This window comes from Capricornis sumatraensis, chromosome 9, assembly GCF_032405125.1.
Source record: "Capricornis sumatraensis isolate serow.1 chromosome 9, serow.2, whole genome shotgun sequence".
Taxonomy (NCBI): Eukaryota; Metazoa; Chordata; class Mammalia; order Artiodactyla; family Bovidae; genus Capricornis; species Capricornis sumatraensis.
Window position 1 is genome coordinate 65,660,862 of NC_091077.1, and position 15,529 is coordinate 65,676,390.

At 47.6% G+C, this 15,529-nt stretch overlaps 1 protein-coding gene across 2 annotated transcripts in view; it reads left to right on the forward strand.

Annotated features, from left to right (window-relative positions):
• Positions 1-13,738, forward strand: part of LARP1 (La ribonucleoprotein 1, translational regulator) — a 62,998-nt gene extending 49,260 nt beyond the window's left edge. For both annotated transcript variants that reach the window (XM_068979623.1, XM_068979624.1), the window contains exons 11-19: positions 869-1,261; positions 2,119-2,242; positions 2,365-2,570; positions 3,037-3,143; positions 3,967-4,118; positions 6,423-6,567; positions 8,233-8,342; positions 8,488-8,615; positions 10,133-13,738. In XM_068979623.1, the coding sequence (XP_068835724.1) occupies positions 869-1,261; positions 2,119-2,242; positions 2,365-2,570; positions 3,037-3,143; positions 3,967-4,118; positions 6,423-6,567; positions 8,233-8,342; positions 8,488-8,615; positions 10,133-10,333 (1,566 nt within the window). In that variant the 3' untranslated portion in view covers positions 10,334-13,738. The remainder of the gene's footprint in view (positions 1-868; positions 1,262-2,118; positions 2,243-2,364; positions 2,571-3,036; positions 3,144-3,966; positions 4,119-6,422; positions 6,568-8,232; positions 8,343-8,487; positions 8,616-10,132) is intronic.
• Positions 13,739-15,529: the final 1,791 nt, after the last annotated feature.

Here is a 15,529-nt window from a genome sequence, read left to right on the forward strand (position 1 = left end):
CAAAAACTTTCAGATAATTCAGCTTATCAACACTCTGAAATTGTTTTGGCTGAAAAGAGTCTTGTTTTTTCTTTTGCCTTGGGGACATGCCATGTTTTTGGTTTTTTGTCTGTTTTGCCTCTTACAGTCTTTGTCCCTGCCTGCATCTGGCTTACCTAAACAGGTCCTTTCATAATCACTTTTTCACAGAAGCCTTCCCTGAGTGGCCCCAGCCCCGCCCCCAGTTGCTTAAGTGCCCCTCCCTAAGTACTCCCACGAGGCCTATTTATAGTCTTTACCATCACATTGCAGTTGGTTGGTTGGTTGACTTTTTCTCCCGCTGAACTGTGAGCTCCATAAGTTCAAGGACCTGGTCGCAGGGCCTGGTACCAGTGGTTCTTATCCATTCAGCAAATAGTTGAGCATGGGCTGCTGTTCTGTCCCAGTCTAAGTTCTGAGGGTGCAGTGGAAGGCAAGGCAGCTGTGGTTCTTGGCTGGTGAAGCTTCCAGCTTATTGGGCGGAGTTGGGGATGGGGAAAAGGATGAAGCAGCCTGTTGAACTTCTTCATGTGCCCGCTCGGAGGCCAGGTGCTATGGAGGGGCATGTATTTAGGTAAATGAGAGTGCAGTCTGTACATACAGGGAGCTTGTCATCTCAGTGTTTGTGAAGGACTGATGTGAACTGTGAGTGGAGAAACCCAGAGTCCTATGGGGCATCCTTTTTTCGTGAGTGACTCCAGTGCTGACAGCTGTGACTCGGTGTCGTTATCAGGGCTGCAGATGTGACAGTCCCATGTTCAGGGGTCAGGGCTTCTCTCCGGGGACAGTGTCAGCCTGGCCTAAGGACTTCCTGGTGATTTTCTCTCTCGTTGGTCTCCCCCCATTTTAGAAGTCGGAGGAACCCAGGTTTGTTCACTCGACCACTCTGCCTCAGCATCTACCCTCTCAGCAGCTGATGTCCAAGGATCAAGATGAGCAAGAGGAACTGGATTTCCTGTTTGATGAGGAAATGGAGCAGATGGATGGACGAAAGAATACCTTCACCGCCTGGTCTGATGAGGACTCTGACTATGAGATTGATGACCGGGATGTCAACAAAATCCTCATTGTCACTCAGACACCACCTTACATGCGCCGGCACCCAGGGGGCGACCGCACTGGCAACCACACCTCGCGTGCCAAGATGAGTGCTGAGCTGGCCAAGGTCATTAATGATGGGCTCTTCTACTATGAGCAGGACCTGTGGACTGAGAAGTTCGAACCCGAGTATTCCCAGATCAAGGTGAGCCTTGGGCATGGTGGTGGGGGCCTAGGGTGCCTGTGACGTGAGGCAGGGGAAAGCTGACAAGCGCATGACCTTGGGCACAGAACCTCAGCACCCTCATCTAATAAAAGGGGGTGATGATTGACAGTGCTTGAGGGGGGCATTAAGAATGAGAAGAGATGTATAAACACTGTAAACTGCCCATGTGAGAGGTGATTATCCTGCTTCTTGATCATCCGTGTTTAATTTCAGAGGTTGGCTAGACACTTTTGTGAAGAATAAGATTGGATTTTCATTTCTGTTCTTAAATATTTTGGCATGTATTAAAGTTTAAAGGCCTTTTAAGGAACTTGCTTTTGAGTGTGGAATATGGAGAAAAGATAGGTCTTTTAAAAACTCACTGCTGCTTAGAAACAGTCAAAACTGGTGGTGTAGGCATTTTATAGAGTGTACAGAGTGGATGTGTATGGTGGTCAGTCGGCTTCTGGTGAGCCTCTATAGTGAGTGGTAGTTGTAATGTGTTTTGAAATGAGAGAATTGCTGGAAGAGAGTTGGGGAGGGGAGGCTATAGCAGGTTCCTGGGGGGCTGGAGTTCTGACCTCAGTGCTGCTTTAGGGAGGGCTGGATTTCTGACCTCAGTGCTGCTTTAGGGAGAGCTGGGCAAGTCTTCAGCCCTGCTGGGTGAGCACACTCAACCCCTGGGCACCTGGGGTTGAGGCATGGTGATGAGCAGCTGAGAGCCCAGGGACCAGAATTCCACATATGTGGACGTGGCAACTGCCCTCTTCAACTTCCTGTCTGTCTTGATTCCTAAAACAGGCTAGGGCAGTCCTCTTACCAGCCTCTTTTCCCCACCCATCTTGTGTCCTCTGTAGCAAGAAGTCGAGAACTTCAAGAAAGTCAATATGATCAGTCGGGAGCAGTTTGACACACTAACCCCTGAGCCCCCTGTGGATCCCAACCAGGAGGTCCCTCCTGGACCCCCTCGCTTCCAGCAAGGTGAGAGATGACCCCTGCCACCCTGGCCAGAGTGGGAGAGTCTGGAGCTGTCTGGCGGGGCTTCTGGGGATAGGCGGGCACTGGCCTACCTCTGCTCACTGTCACCACTCTTGCTTCTGCAGTTCCCACTGATGCCCTGGCCAACAAGCTGTTTGGTGCTCCCGAGCCTTCTGCTATCGCCCGCTCTCTACCAACCACTGTCCCAGAGTCGCCAAACTACCGCAATGCCAGGACCCCCCGCACACCCCGGACACCGCAGCTCAAAGATTCAAGCCAGACGTCACGGTTTTATCCAGTGGTGAAGGAAGGTCGAACCCTGGATGCTAAGGTGAGGTGTTGATGCTAAGCCGCTAAGTCTTGGGCTCACTTGACGGCCTTCCAGGGCTCCACTTCTTCCCTTGTCTTGAGCTAAGAAAGTACCGCATCCCCCCGCCCTACCCCTCCCTGTTCCGTATTAGGCTAGTGGGCCCACTGGGATTGAGTGGCTCCATCTGCAGTGTGGAATGGGGTCTGGGAGTGGTGGCCCAAGCAGCCATGATAAGATCTAAGGAGAACTGACAGGTCCTTGAGCAGATCACATCACCCACAAGCCTCAATTTTGTCACCTGTCAAGTAGGTGTGCCAGCTCTTCCTTACAGCTGTGGACAGCACGTGAGACTAGATATGAAAACGCTTTGTAAATTGTGAGATAACTCAGACTTTGGGAGGGTATCGTAATCTTACAAATACTTGATGCTCCTCAGAGTCATATGAGTATGACTGTATATTAACAAATCCCACACTGACCTTTGCAGACTCCTCGGAAAAGGAAGACAAGACACAGCTCGAACCCACCTTTGGAGAGTCACGTGGGCTGGGTGATGGATTCCCGCGAGCATAGGCCCCGGACTGCTTCCATCAGGTGTGGGCCGTGGGAAAGGGGGTCAGGCTGACTGCAGGGAGGGCAGCAGAGCCGTGACAGTGATGAGGCCAAGACCTCTGGGGCCCTCATCCAAATCCAAAAAACCAGGAGTAGTCTAGAGAGCTTAATCCAGATCCTGGGAAGAGGAAGGCTGCTTTCTGAAGTATGGTGGCTGCATGGCATTCTCATGGGAGGTTTGCTCAGTTGATTTCAGGCATGCATATTTGCTGCCTCCCTCTGGATAGCTCAGGAGTTGAATAAAAGTACAGCTGTGTCTGCTGGATACAGCTTCTGGGGTTAGGGCCTGGATTCCTTTTTATTTATTCTCAGGAAAATGACCCCAGTGTTCTGAATTCCAGAGCAGGTTTGGGAGCCATTGACCTATGCACTCTTATTTATTCCCTGCAAAGATAGATGGTGGTTTTACAAAAAATATGGATGGGTTAACCCATTCCAGCTTGTTAAGGAAAGTTAAATGTTAACATGGGATAAATAAATAGCTAAAAGCTCAGGTTTGGGCATTGTACAGATCTGAGATGTTAAATATTAGCTCTGTGACAGGGCAAGACTCCCAGTCTCTGTGAGCCCCAATGTCCTCACTGTTAAAAAAACATCCAAAGGTTGGTTGAGTAAGTGAGACCCATGGATATAATAAGTGAGATCCATGCATATAGTTAATGAAGGGTCTAGTACAGTAGCTGGGCCTATCTGTTACACTGAGAGGCTGGATGTTGAAGGCTGGAAGGAACCAGAGGGACCCCTGCTGTCTGATGGTTGGCTGCTCTAGGGAACCTGGTGACACTCTGTTTCATGGTCTCTGCAGCTCCAGCCCCTCAGAAGGCACGCCTGCAGTTGGCAGCTATGGCTGTACCCCTCAGTCGCTGCCCAAGTTCCAACATCCTTCCCACGAGCTGCTCAAGGAAAATGGCTTCACACAACACGTCTACCACAAGTATCGTAGGCGCTGCCTTAATGGTAAGAAGCACAGAGGGAGAGGGTGGAGCTTCCTGGGCCACTACTGAGATCCAGAGTAAGGGCTGGTGGAGCAGGTGACTGTTCTCTCTAGCCTCAGAGCAAGAAGTGACATAACATTATAGCAGGAAGGACTGAAGTTAGTTTTAGAATATAGGAGGCAAAGAGGATCTGGTGCTTAGAATATTCCTGTTCCTTGATTTTTCTCTATTGATCTTAAAAAAAAATCCAGGAGTTTTCTTTCCTGTTTCTGATGAAACCATCGATGTTACAAACAAATATGCATGAGACAGCATGTATTCTCCAGAAAGATGATGACCTGTGGACCAAATCCAGCCAGCAACCTGTCTTTGTACTGCTCTAGAACTAAGAACAGTTTTTGTTTTAACATTTTTAAGTAGGGGTGGGGAGGGTGAGACTTTATGACAGAGGCCATATGTGACCTGCAAAGCCTAAAATATTTACTCTCTAGCCCCTTACAGAAAAAAAAATGGCTAACCCCTACTCTAGATGAGAATGTAAGGAGAGAACCTCTCTAGACACTCACATGTTTCCTTTTATCACAAAAGGAGATAACCTTTTAACTGTAGGTTTTTCTTAGGTTGTCTCTAAAGATGCTCATAGCCATGCTCACTTAGAGTTACTGGTCACTCAGCCTCCTTTTATTCAACAAAACATGGCTGCTCAATGCTTGATTCGTTCACCTTACTTCCCTCTTCATGTTGTGTGTGTGTGTGTGTAATAACAGCTTTAGTGTAAATACAGTTTACACACTATATGATTCACCTGTTTGAAGTGTACAAACTCACTGGCTTTTAATATATTTGAGTTGTGCATCCATCACCAGAATCCATTTCAGAACATTTTCATTACCTTAGAAGTAAGCCCTGTGCCCCTTACTAGTCATTCCCCCTCCCTCCACCTCCCCAACTCTTCCCAGACCTACACAACCACCAATCTGCTCTCTCTCTGTGGATTTGACTTCATAAACATGGACTCATGACACGTGATCCTTTGTGACTGGCTTCTTTCCTTTAGCGTATAATTTCAAGGTTCATTTATGTTGTACCATGTATCAGTACTTAATGCCTTTTTATTATCAAACAACATTCCACTTTGTTTATCCATTCATCAGTTGGTGGACAAAATTTCTGCTTTGTCTTTTCATGAGTAATGCTACTTTGAACATTCCTGTACATGTTTTTGTGTGGACATAGGTTTTCATTTATCTTCAGTGGAACCGTGTAATTCCCGGGTCATATAATAGGGTAGTTTTGTGTAACCTTTTGAGGAATTGGTGCAAGACTGTTTTCCTAAGTAGCGGCATCATTTTATATTACTCACAGCAGTGTATGAGGGTTCTGATTGCTCCATATCCTCCTGACACTTATTATCGTCTTCCTTTTGAGTATAGCCATCCTGGTGGGTATGTAATGATATTCTGTAATGGTTTTGATTTTATTTGATATGGTTTTGATAGCTAATGTTGAGCATTTTTTCATATGCTTAATGGCCATTTGTATATCTTCTTTGGAGAAATGTCCATTCATATCCTTTGTCTGTTTTTTAACAATTGTTTGTCTTTGTTATTAAGCTGTAATTAGTTTTTATTCTAAATGTAAGTCCCTTATCAGATAATATAATTTGCAAATATTTTTCCCATCCTGTGGATTGCCTTTCCACCTTGTTTGTTGATCATGTCCTTTGAAATACAAAGGTTCTTAATTTTTAAATGATACCAGATTTTTTAAATTTTATCTGTTTGTTCTTTGGTGGTGTGTGTGTGTGTATATATATATTTTTTAATTTTTAATTGGAAGATAATTGCTTTACAATATTGTGTTGGTTTCTGCCATACATCAACATGAATCAGCCATAAGTATATATGTGTCTCCTCCCTCTTGAACTGCCCTCGCACGTACGATTTCTAGTTAATATTGTAGGACTCCTAAAATAATCAGTAACAATGATATGATGAATATAATTTGTTGAGTGCATGGATTGCTTATTTGTGCTTTTCCTGGCTCTAACTACACTGAGAGCAGTGATACTTGAGGTGGAGAGGTAGACCAGGATGTCCGCTTCAGAGGCAGATGCCACCTACTTCTGGGGGTGCTCAGGCCCCGTGCCCAGCAGCAGGGCCTGCTGCAGAGTAGTTAGTCCTCAGTGAATACTTCCCCGGAGACTTAACAGTGATGAGCAAAGGAACTGGGAGGAGAAAGGACTGATGTCTTTGAGCCACAGGATCATTTGTCCCCCACAGCACAGGCAGCCTGGCTCTAAATCATATCTTTCCTCCCCAATCAGAGCGAAAACGCTTGGGCATTGGCCAGTCTCAGGAGATGAACACTCTCTTCCGCTTCTGGTCCTTCTTCCTCCGAGATCACTTCAACAAAAAGATGTATGAGGAATTCAAGCAGTTGGCTCTGGAGGATGCCAAAGAAGGCTACAGGTGAGTCAGATTGGGGTGAAGACTCTGACTGGTGCTTGAGAGATGGTGAGAGGGTATCTTTGTTGGATCTGCTTCCAGAACGGTGATAGGAAATCCATTGTGTATATATTTTGTGTACTTTATTTTAAAAAATTAGTACTTTTGAATAAGTAATATATTCAAAATTGAAAGAAGTCGTGAGGTTATATATAGCGAGAAGTCTTCCTCATCCTAGTTTTTTGGCCGTCTAGTTCCTTTCCCCACAGGCAGCCAGTATTGTTAGAATCTTGTGAGTTCTCTCTAAAAATACTTGGCTTATGTAAGCAAGGACAGACCTGTGTAGTCTTCCCCCACACACTTCTTTTGTTTATATAAAAGATGGCCTCTGTTGAGTAATATTTTGCACCTTTCTTTTTTAATTAATGCTGTATTGTAGAGATCATTCCATATCCATATATAAATAACTTTGTTGTTTTTTTTTTTATGGCTTATGTGGTCTTACTGTATAGATGTACCATAATTTAGTCTCCTATTAATAGATACTTCAGTTACTTTTAATATTTTGCTATTAAAAAAAAACAAACTAGAGGGACACTTTTCCCAAGTAAAATCTTTTCTCTGTGAACAATTTGAAAAGGACAAATGTTTAAAGAAGCTGGGGGAAAACATCCTTCAGTCCAGAGACAACCAGTGTTAATGTTCTACCATATTTATGAATTCAGGTCATAAAAGAATGCTTTTTTTAATACGTTCTTCATCATTTATAAGCATGAGCATTTCTCCATGTTGTTAAAATACTTAACCTTTTGGCCATCTTACAAAAGTTTTATGCTTTTGGCTGAAAGTTTAGAAAATAGAGATAAGATCATTTGAAAATCCTACCTCCCGGAGATAACCCATGTCAGTGTATTTAACATCATAGTCTGTGCCCTTCCAGACTTGTGTGCATGTGTAGATTTAAAATTTACTTACTTGTTTACAAAGTGTGTTTGTCTACCTATAACACTTTGAAACATATTTTTTCTACTTTATGATGTATTGTTAACATCTCCTTAAGTATCCATCAGTGTATACTTAAATTATAATTTTAAATAGATTGTATTATTCTGTTGTACAGTTATCATGATTTTTCTTAATCACTCTTCTAAGACTTAAGTTTTTCAAAAGAATGCTGCTATGAACAATTTTGGTACATCTATAAAATCTAAATCTACGTTTTTGGTCATTTCCCTGTATATGTTGCTAGAATTGAAATTTCTGAGTCTGGTGAGTGAATAAATGATCTAATTGCCATGGTCAAATGGCTTTGCAGAGAGCTTACACTGGCGATTGACAAAATTTGCTTAGGGGACAGACAACAAATAGCCTAGGTTTATGGAACATAAAGTCTCTTGTTACAACTCCTGTCTGCTCTAGCAGCAGAAAGTAACCAGTGATAACTTCATAGGCAGATGGGTGTAGGCAGAAGGCTGTTGTTCATTTGGCCCAAGTTTGCTGACCCTTGGCGAACGTTTAATGCTGGACTCATTTAGACTAGCATTAAATGCCAGCCTTCCCAGAGAACACTTAGCGTTTTCTCAGTAATCCATGTATTTTAAATGGTTTCATAGATCTGTCATCCAGATGCATTTCCTATTTACAGACAGAGAAACTGTCCTGATTTCACTGACTTGTGTTCTCCTACAGATATGGTTTGGAGTGCCTTTTTCGATACTACAGTTATGGCCTGGAAAAGAAGTTCCGGCTGGACATATTTAAGGACTTTCAGGAGGAAACCGTGAAGGACTACGAAGCAGGTAAGAGTTGGGACTCTGTGAGCCCTGGTCACCTATCTTCTTGGCCCCTGGGCTTGTCTGTATCATATCACATCCCCTTCTCCTGAGCCTCTCTGTTCTTAACTTCTCAGCGGCCAAGCTTCTTTCTACCTCTATTTCCCTGCAGGTCAGCTATATGGGCTAGAAAAGTTCTGGGCCTTCTTGAAATATTCCAAAGCCAAAAATTTGGACATTGACCCCAAACTTCAAGAATACCTCGGCAAATTCCGACGTCTCGAAGACTTCCGAGTGGATGTGAGTGGATGTCTCTCATCTTTCCCACCCTGATTGTCTTAGAAGGAAAATTGAACCAGAGATCTGGATACCTGGGTTTTGATCCCAGCTGGGCCACTAGCCCAGGGACCCTTCTTGTCCCTTTTGGGCCTTAAGTTTCTTAAAGAGAAGGTATGAGAAGTGGGCAGTGAAGGCTCATTGGAGGGTTTGTGATCACTCCCCACTCCCTTTCCCACAGTGGATGTGGCTGAACCATCATAATGCCCTTTCTGTCTTACCTCCAACCCTCTTTGCTGCTATGCCCTATTTAGAGGTGATCAGGATGAGTACCCTAGGTAAATGTTCTTATTCTTTCTGGGAGAGGTCAGTTCCAACCCTAGAGCTTGATAAAGTATGTCTAGTTCTTCCCTGCTCCTCCCACTTTTTCTTGGCACAGTGACTCAACAGTGACATCCAGTGGTGGGTCAAAGTTATGACTACTGGTTCCTCTTCTGTCCTGAGTGTATCAGGGATTCCAGAGATAAGTAAAACTTTTTCCTTCAAAGTGTTTATAGTGTAGTAGGGATATGCCAGTCGTGTTACTCCCTTAAAACCTTTTAGCAAAAGGGCAAATAGAAGTAAGTAATAGTCTTCACATACATTAAAAAATTTGACTTTATTGTGTGTCAGACACTATGCTTTAACCTTTTTAAACCTTTATAAAGTGAAGCAGGCAGGGTTCTTGTTGTCATCCCTATAGCAGTGGATGATCAGGAGCCCATGGCCAGCCAGTGAGATAGTGGCAGTACTGCTCAGGTGTCCTGATGAAAAGTTAGGCCCGTTTTCTTCCATCCTTAAGGACTTCCTCCTTTGGGGGCTGGAGCTGGGGGAGGGTGCAGAGGGTGCATGTGCAGAGAATAGGGAGACCTGTTGGGACCAGAGCAGAAAGGGCTCAGCTTTGGCTCCCAGAAAGGGGACAGGTGACCTTGGGGTTACAGGACCTCTGGCAGTGGTGAGGCTAGACTGGATCCCAGTCTGACTCTTAATCAGTGTCCTTTTTTGGGCCATGAGGCAGTCCCCAGGAGTCCCTGGGCCTTCTGAATGGAGGCATGTCAGTGGATTGCATGCCACATTCCATGTACCATCTCCTGAGCAGCCGCCACTTCCCAGAAGGGGAGCGGAAAGATGTATGGATAAGGCCTGGGCTTCAGTGCTGAATAGGCCTGTTTCAGATTTTGTCTTTACCCGTTAAAAGTGCTGGACCCCTTGGCAGCAAATTATTTTTCTGTGCTTCGCTGTCCTCATCTATGAAATTAGATGGTCATGTCTACATCAAAGGGTGGTGTAGACCCCACGAGTAAATGTGCACAAATCAGCACAAGGTTTGGCATCTTGGCGTGAAGATGTGCTTAATAAAACTAGTGACTAGTTTTTAGGGTTATAAACCTATTTATTATCTACACTGGGAGGTAGGAAGTAGGGGGTTTCTGAATAGCCCTGGCAAGGGCGGGGGTGTGGGTAGTGCTCCCTAATCACCTGTGACTCCCGCCTTGTTACAGCCCCCCATGGGTGAGGAGGGCAACCACAAGCGACACCCAGTGGCGGCAGGAGGTGGCAGCGGCGAGGGCAGGAAACGGTGCCCCTCCCAGTCTTCCAGCAGACCCACCAGCCAGCCCCCCACACCACCCACTGGCCAGCCCGTCCGGGAAGATGCCAAATGGACAAGCCAGCACTCGGATGCACAGACTTTGGGAAAGTGAAAAGCCCTTTAGCCCTGGGGTTTTGGGGGGAGAAGGGATGGAGAGGGTAGGTGAGCGTCTGTTGGGGTGCCCAGTCCCAGGAGAGGGGACAGAGAAGGGACAGGCCTGTAGTCATTAAGATGGGCCTTCGTGCTGAGTAGCAATGTGTATACCATTTGGGCTATCAGAGGTACCCCTGGGCAGGAGCCTCCACACACCCCCTTCCCTCTTCTCTTTCCATGACTCTTCTTCACATCCTAGCTTCTTCTAAGGGGGGGAGGGCAAGGGGGGAAATTTTTATATATATATATATATATATATATCAAGTTTTAAATTATTGATAGTTCGTCTGGATTACCAAAATCACTCTGCAGCCCTGCCCGCGGCTGGTAGGCCGCAACCCTGGTCCCCATCCACAGCTGCCTCCTGCTCCCCCTCAAGCCAACTATGCAGCCCACGAAAAGGCCCTGTGGGCCCCATTGCCCAGCACTGTTTCATAAAAGGCTCTGGCAGCGTCCCTGGGCCCTACAAGCACCAGCCCCTTGATCATCTGGGGCTTGCCATCGCCATGTTCTCTCCCTGCTGTCCCCATTACACCCTTCTGCCATCTTCTGGGAGGAGGAAACCAAAGGATCTAGAAGTGGGGGTGAGGGAAGGTTTCAGCCTCTCTACATCCCCCTCTCCCCATGCCCCTTACTCCAGCCCAGAGAGACGCTGCTCATACCAGAAAAGACTATTGAAAGATGATTTATTTTATTTTTCTCTGACCTTTCCATCCTTGGGGAAATGAAAAGGAAAAAAAAAAAAAGACAAAATCGACCATAAAAGACCAAAAAAAAACCATCAGACAACCCCCACCTAATCCACAGAAAGTGATGTCTTTCCCCTACTCTTGGGATTTTTTTTCTGTTTTGTTCTTGGAAATAGTATTTTTTTAAAAGTTGCCTTATTGTGGAGTGGGAATCTGAAATACCCAAATGCCTGTTTTCCTCTGTGGAGTCAACTTGAAGAGCTCGCACCTTCTCTGGATGTGCCTGGGCTGGATTGGTTAGAATCTGTCTCTTGACTGAGTTGCATGTACAGCACCTCCTGCCTGTAGGCAAGAGAGTTGGGAGTGGCTCAGATGAGAGCCGTGCCCAAATATTCCCGCTGTCGCGTCATTTGAGGCTGACACCCTGTGTCCACACGCTGCTGCCACCGTCGTGTCGCCGCTCTGCTTGCTGTTCCTTTCGCCAGGCTCCGTCCTGCCGTGACGCCCTTCATCCTGCCTTCGGAACCCCAAGGCCAAGTTTGCTTCAGATTGTTGGAGGACAGCACTGGCCTGGATCTGGGGCACACTTGTCCTCAGCCTGACCGTCTTCCCCCACCTCAGAGGGGAAGGGTGAACACTTGGCAGCTGAGGCTTGGAAACATTGCTTGCATTCCCTCGATCGATCTCTGAGACCTCCAGGAGGCTTTGTCTCTTAAAAGGTGGAGAAGGATGCTGTTCTCCTCCCGTGGGCCGGGTGGGTTTGTCCATCTTGCATCACCCCTCTGCAAGCCATCTCTGCCCACCTTCCAGTTGACCCTGCCTAGGAACAAGTGATGAGGAGGCTTTGAGGGTATGGGTAATCCTGCCAGTTGGAGAAGCCCCATGGCCGGAAGGTATATGTGGACATAGAGTATGCCTGTCTTCACTTCTCCAGCCACTGACTGATTGTCTCGGGCTGTGGATGATTAGTGCAATGGCCGGTCTTCTGGCAGCTGCAGCTAGGGACGGTGACCCGTGACTGGCCTTCACAGACTGGACTGGGGGCTGGGCGTGGGCATGATGACACACTCACCCCGAGGTGGTGGTGGTCATGCGCTCACACTCTCAGCCCTCTTCAACTGCTTCCTCTGTTGGGCCCTAAATTTAGGAGTAGGGGCCAGCATCTCAGGCTGGCAAGGGCTTGTCTTCTGTCTTGGGCACCTCACTGCTGTGCCACCCCGCCCACCCCAGCCTCCACCCTCCCATTATGGGGAAGCCCATCTCCATCCCTCTGAGCTGGTTGCCTAGAAGGCCAAGATGAGTGTCTGCTCTGTGCTCTGACAGTGGAGTCTGGGCCTCTCCCTTCCCAGCCCGGTGCCTGCCCCATGATGTACCACACACCAGACACCTGGACCCCCTCCTTCCCTTAATTGCCCCTTTTCCTTCGGGTTGCTCGGCCCTGTACTGCTTCCAGCACCATAGTAACCTCAGTGTTTGTTCTCTGCTGGGTTTGGGGTCACAAGGAAGCCTTGAGAGTGTGGGCTGTTGTCTAGAGTTTACTCCCAGGCCAGGGGCCTGCCATCCTCTCCCTGACCCTCCCCACAGACACCCCAGAAAGAAGAAGCCCCTGTGGGGTGGGGAGGTGAGGACTTCATCTCAATACAGGCTGGGGAGGAGGGGGGGATGCTTTTTTTTCTTCCTTTTTTTTTGTGTGTGACATGTTTGGAGTTAATGTTGCAAAGAGTAGTTTACATCTTCACTTTCTGAAGACACTTGAATTTAGGACCGATGTATCTGTGACAAGCATGCAAGGAGTGGCAAAGGACATCAGGGCTTGCCACTTCACACCCACCATCCTCCATGGGGATCCAAGATCTGAGACAGAAGCGACAGCCTGCCCCAATCCTTCCATTCATCCTGTACCTTTCCGAGATGGGTCCACGCCAACGTGACCTTTGGGCCTCAAACATCAGAAGGTCTGTGTACCTCAGCTCTGCTCAGGGGCAGGTTTCTCCCACTGTCTCCTGAACCTGGGAGGAAAGGCACTCTAGGTAGTGCCTGACGCCGCCGCAGCCTGGACCCCTTGGGCTCAGAGCCCGGCGAGGAGCCCCCACGTCAAGTTGTCATGTTTTTGTTCTGTCCTGTTGTAGTTCTTCTTTCCCCTTTCCTGGTGATTGATTTTACAAAAGAAAGCTGCTCAGAAAGCCCTGGCAGTGGGAGGAGGGGCAAAGAAGACAACTAATTAGGGAGGGTGGGCTGGTTTTTTGCCAAAAGCCTGGGTAGAGTGGTCTGGATCACCCTCCCGAATGGGACCCCCCAAGTATCTCGTGTGTGAGGGTCCCAGGATTTGTCCCAGCCCCACCCTCTCCTTCAGCCACATTGATGGCAGAGGCAGAGAAGATCAGAACATGCAGCCCATTCTGACTGGAGAGGAAAACTTGTCATCTGGCTTTGCGGAGAAGGTTCCACCTTATGCTCATAGTACATTATCTTTACCATGTGCTAGGATATCACATTTACAAGGAAAAAAATGTAAAATACTTGAATGAGCTTGTATTATAACATTAATATTATTGAGAGTATCTGCTTTTCAGGCTGAAGTGATTCATTCATTATTCTAGTCCTGCTTTAGTCGTTTGTAATTTGTGGTAATTATGCTTTTCTTTTTAATACAAAAAAAATGTATAAAAATAAAAACTTGAAAAGGCAAAAAAAAGCAGCCTGGCTGGTCTCCCATGAAGGGGTACGGCTATTGGGTGTGTTGGGTGGAGCCTGGTTCACGTTCTGACCTCAAATCCGTGGGAACCTGCCCTCACATGAGCACATGGAACCTCTCCAGGGCCCTTTCCTGACAGTGTCTGAGGCTCCTGGAGCGCTCAGGTGCTTCCTCAGGGGTCTGCAGAACTATGTGTCTTGAGCTCATGTCTCTGCCTTGTGTCTGAGGGCGGGGGAGCTATAGCCAGTGCCATAGACAAGAGTACTCCCCAGGCCAGTAGCTGGAATTCCAGGATTTCATGCACTGGCTGTGGCTTGGTGTTGTATCAGGACACAGCCAGGAACATAGAAGCTGCTGTGGTTCCTTGCTGAGCACACTTCCCTATGGGCTGGAGAGGAGGAGCAGCACTCTGGCCCAACGGAATCCAGAGCAGCCCCGGTTACGCCTGGGAAGGAAGGACGAGCAACCCCACCAGGACTGGTCCCCAGGCTGCTGATGGCTTTTGTCTGACCCATGAGGCCGGGCACCAGCAGTAGTGACCGAATGCCAGTCTGGCTGTAGTGTGTACTGACAAAACTAAAACTGGGCCTTATTCACTAGCTGTTAAGTGTCCTGGGCCTGGCACGTCAGCATCCCTTCACAAATGGTTTTCCAGATAGCTCGCCTTGCGTCGGGAGAGCAGGGACTTTAACACCACCGATGGCCTGCAGGGGGCAGAGGTGAGTCCAGGAGACACCAGCCAGGGCTTCTGCAGGCCTCTCTGGAAGAGGGACCGCACTTCTGTCGCCTGCTGGGAACACTGAACGGGGCTGGGGGGCTGGGAGGGCGGAGTGCTCCTTGTGCTGCTGTGACTCCCACATGCCATGAGGTCATGATGCCAGAACAACTCAGAAGTATCCACTGCAGGTCAAAGGAGACCAGTTTATTTCTCATGCTTTCTGCTTTCACATTTTCTGGTGGGAAGGTTGAGACTTCAGCCTTTGCTGGAACCTATTTGGTAACCGGTCTGAGGGCCAGCCCAACCACCTGCCCAAGAAACAGGGTGAGACCTGAGGCCCTTCATCCCTCTGCAGCCTGACACTACCTTCAGGCTACAGACCTGAAAGGAAGACCTCCATTCTTCCTTTTTCTACACACTCCTCACTCTGGACCCTTGCTAAGTTCACTGAAAATGGGCTGCTCTCCAGTTGTCTATTTGTAGGACGGATTGTGGGTGTGGGCCAGCAGCTGTGAGCACGCACAGCACTAATGCTCCAGAAGCTATATACCACCAGCTAAAGGTGCCTGGTCCCAGGGAGGAGTTGGGGGTCCCCCCAGGCCCCAGAGGGTGGCGGCCTGGTAAGTTGGTTGGCCTCCCGGGCAGGTCCTCTGGGTCTGGCTCATAGGAAGAGGTCCTCTTTGATAGTCCTGCCTGGAGACAAGGCCTTCTCAGACATGAAAGTATTTCATAAAACTACAGCAGGTGGTTATTCTAGAGAGAGGAGAACTGAAAGTTCAGGAAAATACTGGACCTTGGGAACTAATAATGGTGTCCTTTCAAGTAGGAGTGGTCTTCACCTTGATCTTGAGAGCCACAGGGTTCTGGGCAATGTTGGGGACTGCCCTGGGAACCCAGGGTAGGGGTGGCTTCCACCTGAGCAGCTCTGTGGTTTCATTGTAGACAGGTCTCATCAGAAAAGGCATTGCTGCTAAAATTATCCCGTGAAAAGGGTGCTGAAACAACTGGTTCATCATTTGGGTGGAAATGAGGATTTTATCCACTGTTCAGATG